At 51.6% G+C, this 18,787-nt stretch overlaps 1 protein-coding gene across 1 annotated transcript; it reads left to right on the top strand.

Moving 5' to 3' along the window:
• The first annotated feature begins 7,463 nt into the window (after nt 1–7,463).
• Unc93b1 (unc-93 homolog B1, TLR signaling regulator) lies at nt 7,464–18,330 on the top strand. The gene is given in 11 exon segments (XM_032891278.1): nt 7,464–7,622; nt 7,997–8,138; nt 8,493–8,646; nt 10,579–10,740; nt 10,950–11,082; nt 11,388–11,481; nt 11,734–11,858; nt 12,151–12,333; nt 12,645–12,918; nt 15,906–16,024; nt 17,632–18,330. Coding segments are annotated over 11 exon segments (1,860 nt in total). The 3' UTR covers nt 17,947–18,330.
• Nucleotides 18,331–18,787: the final 457 nt, after the last annotated feature.

Below are 18,787 nucleotides of genomic sequence, written 5' to 3'. Positions count from 1 at the left end.
AGCAGCAGCAGCAACAACAACAACAAAACAACAACAACAACAACAACAACAAGAAGGGCTGGAGAAGTGATGGCTCAGTGGTTAAGAGCACTGACTGCTCTTCCAGAGGTCCTGAGTTCAATCTCCAGGAACCACATGGTGGCTCACAACCATCTATACTGGGATCTGATGCCCTTTTCCAGAATGTAGGCATACATGTGGATAGAGCACTCACACACATAAATCTTTTTTAAAAAGGCAACCAAACCCAAAAACAACCCCTTACCCCCCCCCCAAATTATGGGCTGGCAAGATGTCACAGAGGGCCTGAGAACCTAAAGTTGCTTTCTAGAACCCACATAAAGGTGGAAGGGGAGAGTCAACCCCACAAAGGTCTTCCTCTGACTTCCACATGCATGCTGTGGCATGCACCACCCCACATCACAAACAAATGTTTGTTTGTTTGTTGTTTGCTTGGTTTTGGGTTTTTGAGACAGGGTTTCTCTATGTGGTCCTGGCTGTCCTGGAGCTCACTCTGTAGACCAGGCTGGCCTCAAACTAGAGATCCACCTGCCTCTGCCTCCTGAGTCCTGAGTGTGCCATCACTGCCTAGCTATAAACAAATGTTTTATAAAAACATACAAAAGGGTTGGGGATTTAGCTCAGCGGTAGAGCGCTTGCCTAGTGAGCGCAAGGCCCTGGGTTCGGTCCCCAGCTCCAAAGAAAAAAAGAAAAAAAAACATACAAAAAATAAAAATAACTACTAAGAAGGGGCTGGAGATGTATACACACCCCTTGGCTTGTCTGGTACGCATAAAGGATGGAATTTGATTCTTTGGAAAGTGGAAGCAGAAAAGTCAGAGAGTTCAGGGTTATCCTTGGCTACATAGAGAGCTTGAGGCAAACCTGAGCTACAATGAGACTTTGTCTCATCAAACAGGTGCTGCCTGTAGTAGGCTGGACCAGCATGGGCATTTGCTGTGGATGCCCAGGACTGCAGGGTGAACTAGAAAACTGAAGCAAATGGGGAACAAGTGAACACTCAAGTGCCCGGGGCTTAGCCTCCGTGCAAGTGCCCAGCCCTGTACTCTTGGAAGGGTCCAGCTAATGGACTTTGCTTCCCACTCATGCCTGCTCTCCTCCTACCCAAATGGGTTCCTAGAAAGGAAAGCTCTGCCCACTCCCCCATCTTTCCTGCCTCGGTTTCTTCAACAACACCGCAGGCCTCCATAGTTAGGGGCTCAGTGACCTGGGCACAAGTCCCAGCAAATTCATTCAAGGCTCGAGGACCTCAGGCGGGTCTCTTCGGCTCTTTGGCTCTCCTTTTTCATTGGTAACATGGTAAGGTCTTGCTGGCACTTGTAGTGCTTGCTTCTGGGGAAACTCAAAGGCAGGGGTTTAGAAAGGCTTGATCCAGGCACAGCCCCCAGAAGCTCTTAGTCATGGGGGCGTCAGTGAGTGCCAGAGGGACTGGGAGAGAAGAATTCCAGGATGAGGGTCCAAGGCAACCTCAATCCATGTGGGTTCCGGGCAGGCAAAGGCATCACCTGAGATGCAGGAGGGTTGGGATCTGAGTGTGGAGGTCTCAGGGTGTGGAGACCTCCATTAGGACTGCCAGAGGTGGGTCAGGCAGTCAGGTCCTGAAATCTAAGGGGCTCTTGCTTTAATTAATCTCTGGCCTGGGGACCAAGCCCACCTTCCCTCCCTATAGATAAGCTGCCCAGAATATGAAGTCCTTGGAACCACACGATCCCTCCCCCAGCATGGTGGGGGTGGGTGGCTGCCTCTCTTTCACTCTGACTAAATGTATTGTTGAGGAAGAGTTTTCCCTATGATCCTTGGAGTGTCTCCAGCTAGCCAGGCCTGCCTGGTAGTAGTGCCTTGGAAACAGCTAGTGCCTGAATGGACCTTCTCTCCTGTGGCAGCCATGTCTCTCATCCCCCTTACAGGATGTTGAGTCTCCCAGGAGGGTAAGGGCTGAGGAACCCAGTGCAGACTCAGGAGCTAGCTGGGCCCTGCCCTCCGAGCCTCTCAGCCCTCCTCCTCAGTCTCTTCCTTCCCTTTTCTCCTCAAGCTACAGGCAGATAGGGCCTAGTAGACACAAGCTGCCTGTGTGTGAAACTGCCACTTGCCAGACAAGACAGGAAGCCTGGCACCCCAGAGGAGCTGGAACAGATCAATAACAGCTCTACTCTCATCTTCCCGGGATACAGTACCTGAGGCCTCGCCAAGCTGCACTGCTTCCTGGCTGTCCAGCTCTGCCTGGCACTCTGCCCTTATGCAAGGTCCAACAATGCCGGCCTCTGGGGCGGGGCCGCCCTGGCCTAGTGCCTGACCTTGGCTCCAGGCCAGGTGGAAGCTGCTAGCTGGGATTTTACCACAACATCTATCTCATAGAGGTTTGAGATACTCTCTCAGACCACAAAACAGGAGGTAGGGCCCAGAGAAAGGCACCAGTTCAGAGTCACACAGCAGTTCTGAGCATTGAATAGGGTGGAGTAGGGGAGGGAAAGGAAGGCTGAGGTGGGAGTGTTTGCAGCCTAGGAACTTCAGTGTGAAGTGGGGTAGGGACAAAGAGGCCTGGAATATCCAAAAAGACTCTACACCCCACCCAGCCTTGTCTACTCTCAGTCTCCGTTTCCCTATCTGTTAAAAGGAGAGGCCAGACCCAGACTCCAGAAATACTGTCTCAGGACCAGACTTTGCCATCTCTGTCCCAGGCCTCTGCCTGCCTGTGACCCTCAACCTACCTCCAGCTGAAACCCACTCACAGACTTGTCACCTCACATTTTACAATGACGAGTCGGGACCTGTGAGGGGACAGGACTTGGCCACGTAGGATGTGCATGGCACACCTATCACTGTAGAGCTGAGGATGTGTGTCCCCAAAGACGTCCCCTTTGTCTGCCACCTTGTGTTGCTGAGGTGGCCCCTGGGGTCCCACTTCTCTGCAGGTGCAGAGCTGTGCCTGGCTCTACTCCAGGGACACCTGTGGGAGCCAGCGCAAAGGGGGATGATTCTGAGCCGCTGCTGGGGCAGACAGGCTGGCGATTGGATTACATGTGTGTCGGGGAGAAACATCCTTTGTGTCTCTGCCCTGGGCCACCATTCAGTGTCTTTCCTCACAGGTGCCCTGGGCCAGCCTGGAGGTTGCTGGTCAGGGCCTCTGCGCCGACCTTGCACCTGGGAGATGCTCTTCACTGCCTCACCCCGCTCCCCAGCCTACCTGGGAGGGCAAAAGAGGCCTTCAGACCCACGCCCCGCCGACAGACCTGCAGGATTCAGCTAGCTGGGGTAGGTGTAGAGCTGAGGGGCCACTGAGGGCCTTGATTTCTGCGTGGGATGGAGCCCCCGGCCGCCGCTTGTCACGTGGATCAGCATGTGACAGCTCTGCAGTGCTGCTGTCTGGAACTGAGCCAGACAGATGCACAGGCAGAGCGGCTGTCATGTAGGGCTGAGCTGGAACTGAGCTTGTAGCTCTCAGCCAGAAACTAGGACCAGAGAGGGTCAGCCACTGGTCTGAGGCCACACAGCAAAAAGGGGCTCATCTAGTAGAGATCCTAGTAAGCGAGAGGAATGTTAGAGGATTCTGAGAGCCTCTTTCCTAGTCAGGGGGCTGTCGGGGACTTTTTTTTTTTTTTACAGTTCAGGCATTAAATTTGTCTCAACTCAGGAACAGCCTCAGACAAGGCCCACAGGAATTCCAAATTTCGAGGACAAGGTACCTGAGGTAGTATTGCCTGGGATTCAGCCAAATTGAGAGAAATGGCTAGATCAGACTAGCCTGTGGCTGTGTCTGTGGAGGATTACCTGGCTTACTTAGTATAGGAGGGCCAGCCCATTGTGGGAGGCACCATACCCTGGGCAGGCGGTCCTAGGCTATGTAAGAAAGTTAGGTGAGCGTGAACCCATGGGCGAGGGAGCCAGAAGCAGCATCCTTGGTAGGTAATACAACCAGTTAAAGCGTGTCCCTGACTAGTTTACAAATAAATGAGACCCAGACTACGATTATTTTACTTGTCTTTGATAACTACTGGGGGTCACCCCTAATTTACCTTTCTACTGCTGGCCTGGCTACCTCCCCAGTGGTATATCCCAGATACTTGCTGTTCCTCCTGGCCTTGTGCTCATAGTACATCTGCTCTCATGACGGCCTTCTCTCTCTCCTCGCTCTCCTCTTTCCCAACCAGGTAACTCAAAGGCCCACCTAGCTCTAATCCCTCCAGTATTGCTCTGCTTCTCCCGCTTCCTCTGGGCACAGATGTGTGTGTGCCCACCCTCTTCTAGATGAACCTGAGTGCGCACTTCTCCTTGGACATCTTGGTGCACTGATGTTGGTATGTAGGGCGCGAAGCCGCACACTTCCCGATCGTGTGCCTCAAGAACTTGGTGTGCTTGCTGATGTGTGGGCCTTGTGGAAGCCCAGGGCCATGAGGAAGTGCAGGGCTGTGGCTGCTGCTCTCCCATGGTGACTGGGACAGTGGCTGTAGTCATTTTTATGTAACTAATAGTTTTAACTTAAGGAATAAGGTTTGAATCACAAAAACTGGTAACTGAGAATTCACTTGTAGGCCTAGAACTTCAATGTAGAGTTTAGCATTGCAGTACACAACAACAGACCAACCTTAACAATCCTCCATGGTCTCCGCTGTCTTTCTTCAGCTGTGAAGTGATTGGTCAGGAGGGGCGACGTGAGAAACCTTGCCCTCAAGTTCCTGTCTTGATCCTGCCTTGACTTCACTCAGTGATGGATTGGACCTAGATTATAAGCTGAATAAAACCTTTTCTTCTCTCAACTGTTTTCTCACAAGAGAAAAGAAACTAGAACGGTTCCCAGGATGGGATCTGGGACAGTGCTGGGTTCACAGGTGTGAGCTGCCGCAGTCCACTTCCACTTTTTCTTCCTGTGAGGGACACTGACTACTGTCATGAGGAGAATATAAACATGAAAGGTAGTGGGGTGTTGGTGGCTCACGCCTTTAATCCCCACACTTGGGAGGCAGAGGGAGGTAGGTCTCTGAGTTCAGGGCCAGCCTGGTTGACATAGTGAGTTCTAGGACAGCCAGGGCTACACAGAGAAACCCTGTCTCAAAAGCCAAACCAAAACAAAGCCAAAATCATGAAACATTATTGCAGAGAAGGCATTGGGAAAGCATGTGGGTTATAGCTGCCCCATACTGGGGTCTCACCTCAAATTGTCAGTCTGACTAGAAGTGGCAGAGATAGAAGCCTTGTCAAGTTCTCTGTTTTGCAAGTCATAGTGGATGTCTACCCAGGTGACCTCTGCTCTCTGACAAAATTTTCACAGTCCACCTAAGTGTACGTGGCATATACGTGTGTGCAAATGCCACATCAGGCTATGGAGGTCAGAGGACAAAGCTCTCTCTTGCACTATGCGGGGCTCCAGGATTGCACTCAGGTAGTCAGATTAGACAGAAAACGTCTCTACTGGTTGAGCCATGGTTTTGGCCCTAATTTCTGTTCTTAAACCAGTGGCTGACTGAGAAGAGGGCACAGATGTTAGGGATATGATACTAGCCTCTGCCCTGGTACACAGAGACCTCTGCCCATATGATTGAAGGATTTACTCCTGGGAGGGGTGGGGCTTCTCTTGGTGTTTCCTCTCAGCTTCTTTCAGAGCATCTACATAGCACAAACCACACATATCACACACACAAAACACAGACTACACACCATGCACACACACATACATTATACACATATACCATATATACCACACATACATCACACACCACACATCAAACCAAACATATATACACATATACACACATAGACACATCACACACATACATAGACACATGACACATACCCACACTCATACATAGACATATGACACACACCCACACACATAAACACATCTCTCTCACACACACACAGACACACAGACACACAGACACACACACACACACACACACACACACCACTGCCCTTTCCACTCAGTACCCACTGAGCCCACTCCCTGTGGTACAACACCCATGCCAACTGCTGTCTTCTCATCACGCCTCACTGCCACTCCCAACACTATGATCACTCAGCCACAGGCTCACCATGACCGCCATATGAGGCTGTGAACTCTGGTATCCACTCTGCAGCCACACAGCATCAGAACTTCCTAGTGCCCACTGTACCCCTCCTGCCCTGTGTCCTCCAGGCCCCACACAAAGGCACCCAACCTGTCTCTTGTTCTTTGTAAGACAGTGTCTTATGTTGTAGTCATTTTGGATTTCAAACCTGAGATGTAGCAAGATGACCCTTTGAGTCCTGAGTCTGTTTTCTCCACGTCTTGTATGTTGGGCGTATAGGTGTGCATAACCTTGTTCCTTTTTTAGAGCTACTAGGCACCACGCTGCAACACCCCACCTGTTTCACCACAGCAGTACCCTCTGTCATCTGGACACAGTCCTGCCAGCCAAAAGCTCAGAACCCCTGCAAATTTAACCTGTCCCCACACCTCAGGCCCTAAGTTCCCCAGTGACCCTCCTCCCCTTTTTTTAAAGGTTTATTTATGTTATATGAGTACACTGTAGTTGTCCTCAGACACCAGAAGAGGGCATCGGATCCCATTACAGATGGATGTGAGCCACCATGTGGTTGCTGGGAAATGAACTCAGGACCTCTGGAAGAGCAGTCAGTGCTCTTAACCATTGAGCCATCTCTCCTGCCCTCCAGCGACCCTTCTTTGTCACCTATTCCACTCTGTTCATTTTTCATTCATGTTCTTTCTGATACTCTCCAGGGGGGTGCTTGGAAGGTCTCTATTGTATGCAGGAGTAAACTGGGGATGAAGAGGTGGAATTGGTTTCTTAAGTCATAAAGTTATGCAGTGGCTGATCTGAGTCTGGAACAAGCATTTCCCTCGGGCTGGGTTCTAAGATGCATACAATTGCAGCGTGCGCGCACACACACACACACACACACACACACACACACACACACACACACCCACGTCCATACCACATATACTTCATAACTTCATACACTACACACACCACACCACAATATACCACAATACACTCTATACACATGCCACACATACATGTACACAGACAAAAGCCACACACAAACCACAAACATACACACACAGCAGACATATACCTACCACACAGACAAACCATACTACACACACACTAACCACACACTACAGATTGCACACATACACGTACACCATACACACTGCACACACATAAACCCAACATACAACACACATACACACAAACCACACACTACACACTGCACACACATACACGTACACCTCACACACATAAACACAAAACCACACATGTATACACACATGCACCACAGATATACCATACACCCATACGCGCGCGCGCGCGCACACACACACACACACACACACACACACACACACACACACACACACACACACGCACACACCACCATGCACAGTACTTCTGGGAGGAGGCGGTACACGGGGTGGGGCCGACTGAACAGGGCGGTCTCTGATGTAGGAAGTCCCAACCTGCTGGTGGTGCCCAGAACAGCAAGCCCTTGGTCTGGATCTGGTCATGGAGGTGGAGCCTCCGCTTTACCCTGTGGCCGGTGTCGCGGGTCCTCAAGGGGATGAAGACCGGCTCGGAGTTCCTGATGGGCCAGAGGCTCCCGTGAGCAGAGCGGGAAACACAATGGGAGAACGGGCCGACTGCCCTGCGAGGCACCGGGAGGAGAAGGACCCTGAGATGGGGGCCCCTGTACCCTAGGATGAGGGGCGGGGCTCCAGACAGGGGACCAGGGTCTCAGAGTAGGGACACACTCCGGAATAGGGGATGGTGCTCTGAGTGGAAAACTGGAGCCCGGAGTGGGGAGCATGAATTTAGAGAAGAGGTCAGGTCTCTGGGTCAGAGGGACAGGGACCCCAGAATTGTGAACTGACACCCCGAGTGGGGTGCGGGGGCCCTGGGATGGGGACTCCTGGAATGAGGGGTAGGGTCAGGAGTCCGACCGGGGAGCCTTTGTGTGATTAGCGATTGGCCCACAGCTGGACGAACTCGTGGGCGCGTACCCCAACTACAATGAGGAGGAGGAGGAGCGTCGCTACTACCGACGCAAGCGTCTCGGAGTGGTCAAGAACGTGCTGGCGGCCAGCACGGGTGGCACGCTCACTTACGGCGTCTACCTGGGTAGGGCAGACTCCCGAACCCTGCTATCCCTCTGCTACTCCTCCCCCTCCACACCCGAGCTTGGAAAGAGAAACCTTGCGGCCAGCTGGCCTCCTTCCCCTTTCACTTCCCGGGTCAGAGCTGCTGTTGCCCTGGCGTGAGCTTGGGACTGGGAGGGGGTGGCACGAGCCAGTGTGCCCGCAACCCAGCCGGAGACTAAGTGCGGGTGGATGAGAATGGGAATTTGTCTTCCTTATCCTGGTCCTGATGAGCATAGGAAAGGGTCGCAAGGACCTTTCCTGCCAGCCTTGTCATGAACTTGTTCCGATGCTCTGAGCCAGACTGATTAACTGCTCCTCGCTGTCCCATTTCCAGGCCTCCTGCAGATGCAACTGATCCTGCACTATGATGAGACCTACAGGGAAGTGAAGTATGGCAACATGGGCCTGCCGGACATCGATAGCAAGATGCTGATGGGTATCAACGTGACGCCCATCGCTGCCCTGCTCTACACGCCTGTGCTCATCAGGTGCCAGGCTGCTGTTCCTTTCCCCCACCCCGACTTTGTGGGCTGCCCTCGTGTTTTGAAGGGAGGGGACCAACTGCTGAGAGGCCTTGCTTGTTTGGGAGTGTGAGAAGGAAAAGGGGAAATCCCAATTATAGAGGAGGAACCAAGAGTTTCCCCCCCACCGCACAACACACACGCCCATCTGCACATTTGGTTTCGTGGGGGTTCTGGTTTGGTGGCATCCTACCAGACAGTGACTTCCTGGACTACAGCCTTGAAGTCCCTAGCACAGGCCAGGTTCTCAGCCCAGTGAGCCCTGACTGTGTTGAAAGGCAGTGCTCACAGAAAGAGACTGCTCACAGAAAGCTGCAGAGACTCAGGTTGGTCAGGCTGGAGCTCTAGGGTGTACATGGTCCAACCTCCTGGCCACTGCAGAAATTCCCCACAGTCTGATGAGACTCCTGAATGGCTAACTTGGGATTTTTGAGGCCTTGAACTTTTTCTTCTCTTGACTTAACTTGCCCAGGCTGTATATAGCATCATGCCCAACTTTATGTGGTGTTGGAGATTAAATCCAGGACATTGTGTGCTATGGAGAACCTGCACCTGTTATAACCCCAGGCTGTGGGTCTTTTCTTTTCTTCAGACACATCAGAAGAGGGCATTGAATCCCATTACAGATGGTTGTAAGCCACCATGTGGTTGCTGGAATTTGAACTCAGGACCTCTGGAAGAGAAGTCTGTGCTCTTAACCACTGAGCCATTTCTCCAGCCCTAAAGATTTATTTATTCATTTAATGTATATGAGTTGGGCATCAGATTCCATCCATGTGGTTGCTGTGATTTGAACTCAGGACCTCTGAAAGAGCAGTCAGTGCTCTTAACCACTGAGCCATATCTCCAGCCCAGGTCTTTTCTTAAGGATTATAAAATATTCAGCCAGCTATGCTAGCACATGGCTTTATCCCAGTAATGAAAGATGAGGCAGGTGGATATCCAGTAGTTCAACCTGGTCTACATACCAAGCTCCAGGACAGCCAAGGCTACACAGTAAGACTCTGTCTTAAAGTAGAAAATAAAGATTAACGAAATATTGAAGTGTGATATAAACGCGTGTATGTGTGCACATGGCTGTGCAGACGCGTGGAGGCCAGAGGTCAATGCCAAGTGTCTTTCTTGATCTTCCAACATTATTTTGGTAAAGATTTATTTTTTATCTTATAGTTGTTTTTATGTGTATGAGTGTTTTGTCTACCTATATATACCCTGTGCATGCTTGGTGCCTTCAGAGGCCAGGAGAGGTGTTTGATCCCCCGAAAAGACAGTTACATCCAGTTGTGAGCCATCATGTGATGCTGGGAGTCAGAACTAGAGCCTTTGGAAGGACAGCCAGTGCTCAGTGTTCCTAACCACTGAGCTGCTCTCCAGCCCCCTACCGTGTGTGTGTGTGTGTGTGTGTGTGTGTGTGTGTGTGTGTGTGTGTGTGTGTAGGCCAGAGGTCCATCTTATTTGGTTTCTTTGAGACGGGGTCTCTCACAGGGACTCAAGGCTTGTCTCGTAGGCTAGGCTGGCTGGCTAGTGGACTCCAGGGATCTGCCTATCAGCATTTAACCAGGGTTGGGATTACAGATGCATGTAGTGTAGGTTTCACAGTGGTTGGGGACACAACACAGGAACCAGTGTGTGAGCAGCAAGCAGGCCACTGAGTGAGTGACCTTTCTGGGCCTGCCCTCTTGTTTTATATCCTTACAGTGACTGTGAGAATCCTGCCACACGCCTGTGCTGTTATCTCAGCCATGAGCACAGGCCGCCCTGCCAGTCAGTGTCTCTGAGGTTATATCCTTGAGCCCTCTGTTCTCAGGCTTCCCCTGACCTCCCACAGCCTTAGGAACTGGGACCCGAGGCCCTAGCAATCCCTAGACCTGTGGTACTAATGTCCCTTCCTCTGTACAGGTTTTTTGGTACCAAGTGGATGATGTTTTTAGCTGTGGGCATCTATGCCCTCTTCGTCTCTACCAACTACTGGGAACGCTACTACACGCTGGTACCCTCTGCTGTGGCTCTGGGCATGGCCATTGTGCCCCTCTGGGCCTCCATGGGCAACTATATCACCAGGTAAGCCTGGTGGCACTGAAACAGAGGCTTGGAGACCTGGTTGAATATTTATTTCTTTGCCATCTTAGGCTAGGGGACCCTAGGCAAGCGTTTTACTCCATGGGCCTCAGTTTCCCCCTCTGAAGCTTGCTAGCCTATAGCTGTAGTTGTAGGAGGAAGAGGTGTGGCAGAGGGCAGGCTGGGGAAAGCCCTCACCCTCTGTGTTCCAGGATGTCCCAGAAGTACTACGAATATTCCCACTACAAGGAGCAAGACGAGCAGGGGCCTCAGCAGCGCCCACCACGAGGCTCCCACGCCCCCTATCTCCTGGTTTTCCAGGCCATCTTCTATAGTTTCTTCCACGTGAGTGCTACAGGAAGCCCCGGGGGAGGGGGAGGGGGAGGACAGGAGGCTAGTCTAGATTCCACATAATACAGGCCATTCCACAGTCTTCTCAGCCCTCCTGAGCCACACCCTGCTCTCTTGCCTCTAGTGATGGAGACCTCTTCCCTGCCCAGTGTTCAGGAGGAAGTTCTCCTGCCTTGGGCACCCCATCGCCACTACAGGGCTGTCTCCAAAAGAGGCCATGTCCAAACGCCTCCCTAGGCCTCACCTCCTATCTGGTTCCGTTCCTGGGCTCTGACCCCCACCTCCCCTCCCACCCACAGTTGAGCTTCGCCTGTGCCCAGCTGCCCATGGTTTACTTCCTCAACCACTACCTGTATGACCTGAACCACACGCTGTTCAACGTGAAGAGCTGCGGTCAGTCCAGGGGAGGGGCAGGACCTCCAAAGCTTGCTTCCCGTTCACACTCAGCCACCCAGCAGACACCAGGCCCACCCTTTCAGCTTTCAGGGCTGCATGCATGGAGGGGGGAAGTGGATGGTGCCTCCTTCACAAGCTGCCACCCCAAAAAGGAGATTGCCGGAGGAATCCTTTCCTGCCCCTACACCCCACCTTCACTGTGGCCTGGCTGCAGTATAGCCTAACTGTGTCTCCACCCACCTTCCGCAGGCACTAAGAGCTATGGCATCCTGAATGGCTTCAACAAGACGGTTCTTCGGACGCTGCCTCGCAGCAGAAATCTTATTGTTGTAGAGAGCGTGCTCATGGCGGTGGCCTTCTTGGCCATGCTGCTGGTGAGGTTCGGGTTGGTGGGGAGGAGGTGGTGGGAGCAAGAGGTTCTTTCCCTGCAAGCCTTGTATGTGGGCAGGTCGGGGTTGCAGGCCAGGAGCCTAAGAATGTGTTCTGGAACTCAATATGTAGACCAGGACAGCCCAGAACTCATCGAAATCTTCTTGCCTCTGCCTTCCCAGTGCTGCCCTGTGTAGATCTGTGGGCGTGTCTAGGGCGGAGTCTCGAGCTGAGACCGGTGGGTGTGTCCAGGGCGGGAAGCCTGGCTGATGGTCCCTTCACAGCTCCTTTCTGCAGGTTCTAGGCCTGTGTGGAGCCGCTTACCGGCCCACGGAAGAGATCGACCTGCGCAGCGTGGGCTGGGGTAACATCTTCCAGCTGCCCTTCAAACACGTGCGTGACTTTCGCTTACGCCATCTGGTGCCCTTCTTTATCTACAGTGGCTTTGAGGTGCTCTTTGCCTGCACTGGTTTCACCCTGGTAAGAACAGACGAGACGTCTGGCTATCCTTGAATTTCAGATGCACAGCATATACACGTACAAATATGTACAAGTATATCCCGAGTTAGTCCCCTCCCTCTTTCTCTTCCCTCTCTCATCCCCATCGCCTTTTACCCTGAACAAGTCATTTTTCCACTTTCTGTAGTTAGAATGGAGATGCTTTCACCCTTTCTTACAGCCTTAGAGAGAGTTAGCACCAAGAGATCCAGGGAGGGCAAGATGTGAACTAAAGTGCTATCTGGTGTGGGAAGGGCTCAGGACCAACTAGCTTCTCTTGCTCTCCTCCTTAGGGCTACGGCGTGTGCTCCATGGGGCTGGAGCGGCTGGCGTACCTGCTCATAGCTTACAGCCTGGGTGCCTCAGCCGCCTCGGTCCTGGGGCTGCTGGGACTGTGGCTCCCTCGCTCTGTGCCCCTCGTGGCTGGGGCAGGACTGCACCTGCTGCTCACCCTTAGCCTCTTTTTCTGGGCTCCAGCACCTCGGGTCCTCCAGCACAGTTGGATCTTTTACTTCGTGGCTGCTCTCTGGGGTGTGGGCAGTGCCCTCAACAAGACCGGACTTAGCAGTGAGTACCGCCTTAGGAACTGGCATGTCTGAGGTGGGGGAGAGAGAGGCAGGCTGTGGTCACCTCTAGGTGTTTCCGAACTGTTAACATCCTATGGGTTACAAGGGACACTGGGGATCTTCTCTGCGGTTCTGTGGACGTAGTCGAGGCGGGTAGAGATCGTGTGGCATAGTCGGGGGTGGAAAGAGTTCCGTGGATACTGTAGAGATGTTTGGGGAAGTCCCTTGGATACTCTTGAAGGATGTAGGAGTCCCATGCTGCAGCAGGTGGGCATCACGCTGAGCGGTATACATGTGAAATCTTGTGGACAGACAGGGCGAGTGCAGGCTCAGGGAGGAGACCTGGAGAGAGTATATAGAAACAAGCACCAGCACTCGGGTATGTGGGCGTAATTTCCATGCCATAGGAAGCAGGCCCCAGGAGGGAAAGGGTGCAGGAGCTTGTCCATACTCCAGGGCGGAGATGCAGAACTGGACTCTTTTCTGTTTCTATTTCTCCGGGTCTCACTCTGTAGCCTCCGCTGGCCTGGCATTCACCATATAGATCCCAGACTGGCCTTGAACCCATAGAGACCTACATGTTTCTACCTCCCTAGTGCTGGAATTAAAGGTATACACCACCTCGTTCAGTCTTTTCCTTCTTCAATTATATGTTTTGAGACAAAGCCTTAAAATGTAGCCCAGGCCGGGTTGAACTCACCATGTAGCTCAGGCTGGATTTAAACAATAGTTTGATCCCTGAGTGCTGGAATTACAGCCTAGGCCACTGTTCACCTCATTTTTTTCTTTCTTTCTTTTTTTAAAAAAAGATTTATTTATTTATCTATTATAAGTACACTGTAGCTGTCTTCAGACACACCAGAAGAGGGCATCAGATCCCATTACAGATGGTTGTGAGCCACCATGTGGTTGCTGGGATTTGAACTCAGGACCTCTGGAAGAGCAGCCAGTGTTCTTAACCACTGAGCCATCTCTCTAGCCCTCCTTTTTTCTTTTTAGTTAATTAATTTTTTTTCTTTTTTGAGACAGGGTTTCTGTGTAGCAGCCCTGATGTCCTAGAACAAGCTCTGTAGACCAGGCTAGCCTCAAACTCAGATACCTGCCTGCCTCTTCCTCCCAAGACTTAAAAATTAATAATGTTATTTATTTATAATGCATCTGTGTGTGAGTGTGGGAGCACAGGTGTCATGGCATGAACATGGAGTCCAGAGGACAGTCTATGGAAGTCAGTTCTCTCCCCTTACCACACGAGTCCTAGGGATTGCACCCAGGAAGGTTAGGCTTGGTGACAGGTGCCTTTTACCCACAAAGCCATCTCAATGGCTCTTCCTTTTCTCTTTCTTCTTCTTTCTTTTAAAATTCTTTTTTTTTTTTTTTTCCGGAGCTGAGGACCGAACCCAGGGCCTTGTGCTTGCTAGGCAAGGGCTCTACCACTGAGCTAAATCCCCAACCTCCTCTTCTTCTTTCTTTTCCTTTTCTTTTTGACATGGCCTTTCTATATAGACCAGGCTGGCCTCAAAGTCACAGAGGTCAGCCTGCTTCAGTTTCTCCAGCTCTGGAACTAAGGGTGTGTACTTCCATACCTGGATGGGTTTGTTTGTAATGAGGATCCAGGTCCAGCCCAAACCTAGCTCGCCCAGCCTCAGAATCCATGCCCAAATCTGGGCTGCTGGACTGAGACCCTGGGAAAAGAAGCTATGGGGGGGCTAGGCTTCAGCTGCGTGGGGCTATCTGGGTATGTGGGAGACAGGCATGTATAAGTGACAGACTACATGAGTACAGTCTTAGGTTGTCCTTACTGGCACTGATTCTCATGGTCTGACGCTGTACACCCCACTGCCCCCAAGCCACATGCCGGGCTGTTCACATCCTGAGCGGACAAAGCTTAGCAAGTAGCAGCCACAGTCAGCCAGGCATATGCAATCTTCTTACTTCGGAGCCTCTGACCCAACAGACAACCTGTATGAGCTCTTTTTCTAAAAATTGGGCCAGCTTTGGAGATTTAAGTAGTTTTCCTTAAATCACCTTTTGTGTGACCTTTGAACCTTTACCTTTGCCCGTCTGAGCTCTGGAGTCTCAGTTCCACTTGCTGTTTCTCTACCACCTTGAGGTGATCCCTCAGGAAACCAGCCCTGCCCGCTCCGCCCCAGGCTTAACTCGTGAAAAGCTAATTACTGAAATGTATAGAAATTAGGCCTGGGCTGGAGAGATGGCTCAGCAGTTAAGAGCACTGACTGAGTTCAAGTCCCAGCAACCACATGGTGGCTCACAACCATCTGTAACAGGGATCCGATGCCCTCTTCTGGTGTGTCTGAAAACAGCGACAGTGTGCTCACATAAATAACAAAATAAACAATTCTTTTTAAAAATGGGGAAAAAAGAAGAAAGAAATTAGACTCTGGTTCTACCTCCCAGTCCCATGCTCTCAGAAATAAGACTCAGACTCAAGATATATTTACAAATACCTTGGCTGTATAGCTAGGCTCTACTCTGATCATAACTAAAACACCTATATTTTAGTTAACTATATAACTATAGTTAGACCATAACTAAAGTATCCCCTTCATTACAACCTGCACTCTGCCATGTGGCTGGCCTGCGCTCAGGTACTATGTGTCCTGTGCCTCACATCTTCCCAAGCTGATCTCAGGCGTGGCTCTATCCCAGAATTCTTTCTGCCTCGCAGATATCCCACCTTTTATTTCCTGCCTAAGCCATATGCCATAGGCTTTTCTCTTTCTGAGTCCCTGGCAAGGTAGAGAAACAGCAACTGAGCTCTTGGCACACTGGGTGATGGATCAAAAGCAGGACTCCGTGGAGGCTCTGGCGCCCCTCTGGGCTCATCTTGACAGTGTAGTAACCAAAGTCTCCAGTAGGGGTCAGGCAAGGACCAGCGCACCGTTCTTGTTGGTACTCCTGGCTCAATCTCAGGAACTGAGATGGAACTGGTACAGGGTTCCTTACCTGCCTTGTCCCTTTTCCCTGCAGCACTCCTGGGCATCCTATATGAAGACAAAGAGAGGCAGGACTTCATCTTCACCATCTATCACTGGTGGCAGGCCGTGGCCATCTTCGTTGTGTACCTGGGCTCCAGCTTGCCCATGAAGGTGAGGATGGGTGGAGTTTGGGCGTCCATGCCTCACTGGGAGACAGACCCTGCTTTCACAGCCTCCTGAAGTGCACTACTTTCTAAAGGCCAGGCATTGAACCAAGGACTCCTTAGCCCATGGAATATACCCAACCGAACACCCCCCTTACTGCTATACCTGCTAGCCTTGGTGGGCTACACCCAGCTGAACTGTGGGTGGTCAGATCACTTGCTCACCAGCTACTGGACTTCTGGACACCCAGGGGCTCTAATTTCAGCTCCTATAGGAATGAGCTCCTCTATGTTTTTATGTTGTTTTGTTTTGATTTTGGTTTTTTGTTTTTGAAGAAAATTATTATTTTTCTTTTCTTTAATTTTTTCTTTAAATTTTTTTTTTTTTTATTTTTATCACTAAGTCTTAACAATATAGCTTTGGCTGTCCTGGAACTCTGTAGACCAGATTGGCCTCAAACTCACAGAGATCCACCTGCCTTTGCCTCCCAAGTGCTGGGATTAAAGGTGTGCAGCATTACACTGGGCTTGTTTTGTTTTGTTTTTAAGCTAAGGTCCCAGTATCCCTGGCTGGTCTGGAATTCCCTTTGTAGACCTGGTTGGCTTGGAACTCACAGAGATTCCCCTGCCTCTGCCTCCTGAGTGCTGGGGTAAAATGTGCTACCACTGTCCAGCTTTTGGGTTGTTACTGACTGTGCTGGAGATGGGAGCCAGGGCCCTCCTTGCTGCTTATCAAGCATACCTTAAGCTCCTGGTCGGTTCCCTTCCCAGGCATGTCATTTTAGCAGGTCCCTGTCTCGTGTTTTTGTTGCATTTTCCCGTATCATTGGGTCAGGATCTCAAAGTTAGCCCAGACTGACCTCAGCCTGCTGTGGGCTGGGATGACAGGCCTGCACTGACAGGCCCAGCTTGGTGCAACAATTTTTGGGGGAGGAGGGGGGAAGTGAAATGAATTGAAATAGCAAGGAACCAGAGTACAAATACGAACATATTTGTGTGTTTCTTTCTGGGCTGTGGGTTACAGTCAAACTGTCTGTAAAGAGGAATAGGTGTGCTCTGGGGTGAACACCTTCCTGGCACACACAAAACACGTACACGGCTCACCCCAACACTGGAGACAAACAGGAAAAGCACTGGAAGGCTTTCCTGTGGCCTCAATGTAGTGGATTTGACGATCACTCTATCTGTCTGTATCCGTATCTACATTTTACCCCACACACATAGTCTCAAAACATAGCCTCGACCGGCCTTGACTTAAACCCCCTCCCTCTCCACTTCTCAAGTGGGATTATAGCCCGTGCCTCTGTGCACACCTCTGTCCTCCTGTGTTTGGGGCCGTGGAATAGTTGAACTGTGGTCCAAGGAAGCCAGGCCTGCTTTTAGACTTTCTCTGACCTTCATGTTTTCTCTGAGACAAAGGGATTAAGCCCCTCTTCCGTTGTGAAACTGAGCCCTGCTGGGATATGTGACTTTCAAGTCAGTGTGGGTTTTGAGTCTTGTCTTCAGAGACTGCCTGGGAAATCCCGTGTGACGGGGGAGGGGGGGGAGAGGCAGGAGGCGGGGAGGAGGAAGACTCTGAAGGAGCGTGGTGTCTCTCCTTTCCCTTGCTCCCAGGCCAAGCTGGCAGTGTTGCTGGTGACCCTGGTAGCAGCAACAACCTCATACCTGTGGATGGAAAACAAGTTGCAGCAGGGACTGGTCCCCCGACAGCCGCGCATTCCGAAGCCACAGCACAAAGTCCGCGGCTACCGCTACCTGGAGGAGGACAACTCAGATGAGAGCGACGTGGAGGGCGAGCAGGGTCAGGGGGACTGCGCAGAGGAGGAAGCGCCACAGGCAGGGCCCCTGGGTGCAGAGCCAGCCGGCCCCTGCCGCAGGCCCTGTCCCTATGAACAGGCTCTGGGTGGCGATGGTCCTGAGGAGCAGTGAGGGAGCCAGGGTGGCCAGCCCGGCCCTCAGACTCGGCTTTCAGCCTCCCAGTCTCAGTTTACTGCGTCTCAGATTGAGGATCCCCCATCTGCCAAAAGGGCCTTCTTTTCCTCCTCAGAGCCTGGGACACCTGGGACTTCCTCCAAAGAGATAAGGGTCACCCTCCAAGCCCCCATTCCTGTTTAAGGGATATCCCTCTGCCTAAATCAGCGAGATTTTCCGATGCCACTGCTCAGGTCACCCTCTGCCCCTGTCGTGCGGTGTAACGACTTTTGACTGGAGCTTTGTACTTCTTGCCCACAGGTTCCCCCACCTCAGAGCAGGGGGCATTTTTTTTTTTAAAAAATAGAAAATAATCAATAAAGACTTATGTATTTTCTGGAGAGGGTGTAAGTTGTGTCCCAGTAGACCCCATGTGGGTTTCTCCCACAAAGCTGAATCTTTGGCTGGTTGTGGGGAGGCTCAGTTACCCCATGGAGGATGTGTCCCCTCTAAGCCCCACCAAGAGCCATGTCTTTTCCTGGAAGTACAGCCTATTGGCTGCACCCACCCACCCAGGAACAGGGGTCACGGAATGGTTTACAGGGACCTCAGCAGAGGAGCACGGTCTCCCCTGAGCCTAGAGAACAGGACGGATGCCAGAGGCCACTCTCCCTCCAGGTGGCCAGGGACAGCCCACCCATCATCCCCTACCCATACTCCAGTACACATCGAAGCCTTCTCCTCTTGAGGTGTATCTTCCCAGCTCAGGGGCTGCGTTAGTCATGGACCCTGGATAAACTTGGTCACTGCCCTTCTCTTTGACAACCTCAGAAGCAGACAAAAAGTCAAACCCCTGGGA

The sequence above is a fragment of the Rattus rattus genome, chromosome 2, assembly GCF_011064425.1.
Source record: "Rattus rattus isolate New Zealand chromosome 2, Rrattus_CSIRO_v1, whole genome shotgun sequence".
In the NCBI taxonomy this organism is placed as follows: Eukaryota; Metazoa; Chordata; class Mammalia; order Rodentia; family Muridae; genus Rattus; species Rattus rattus.
This window is presented reverse-complemented; position numbering and strand designations above follow the sequence as displayed.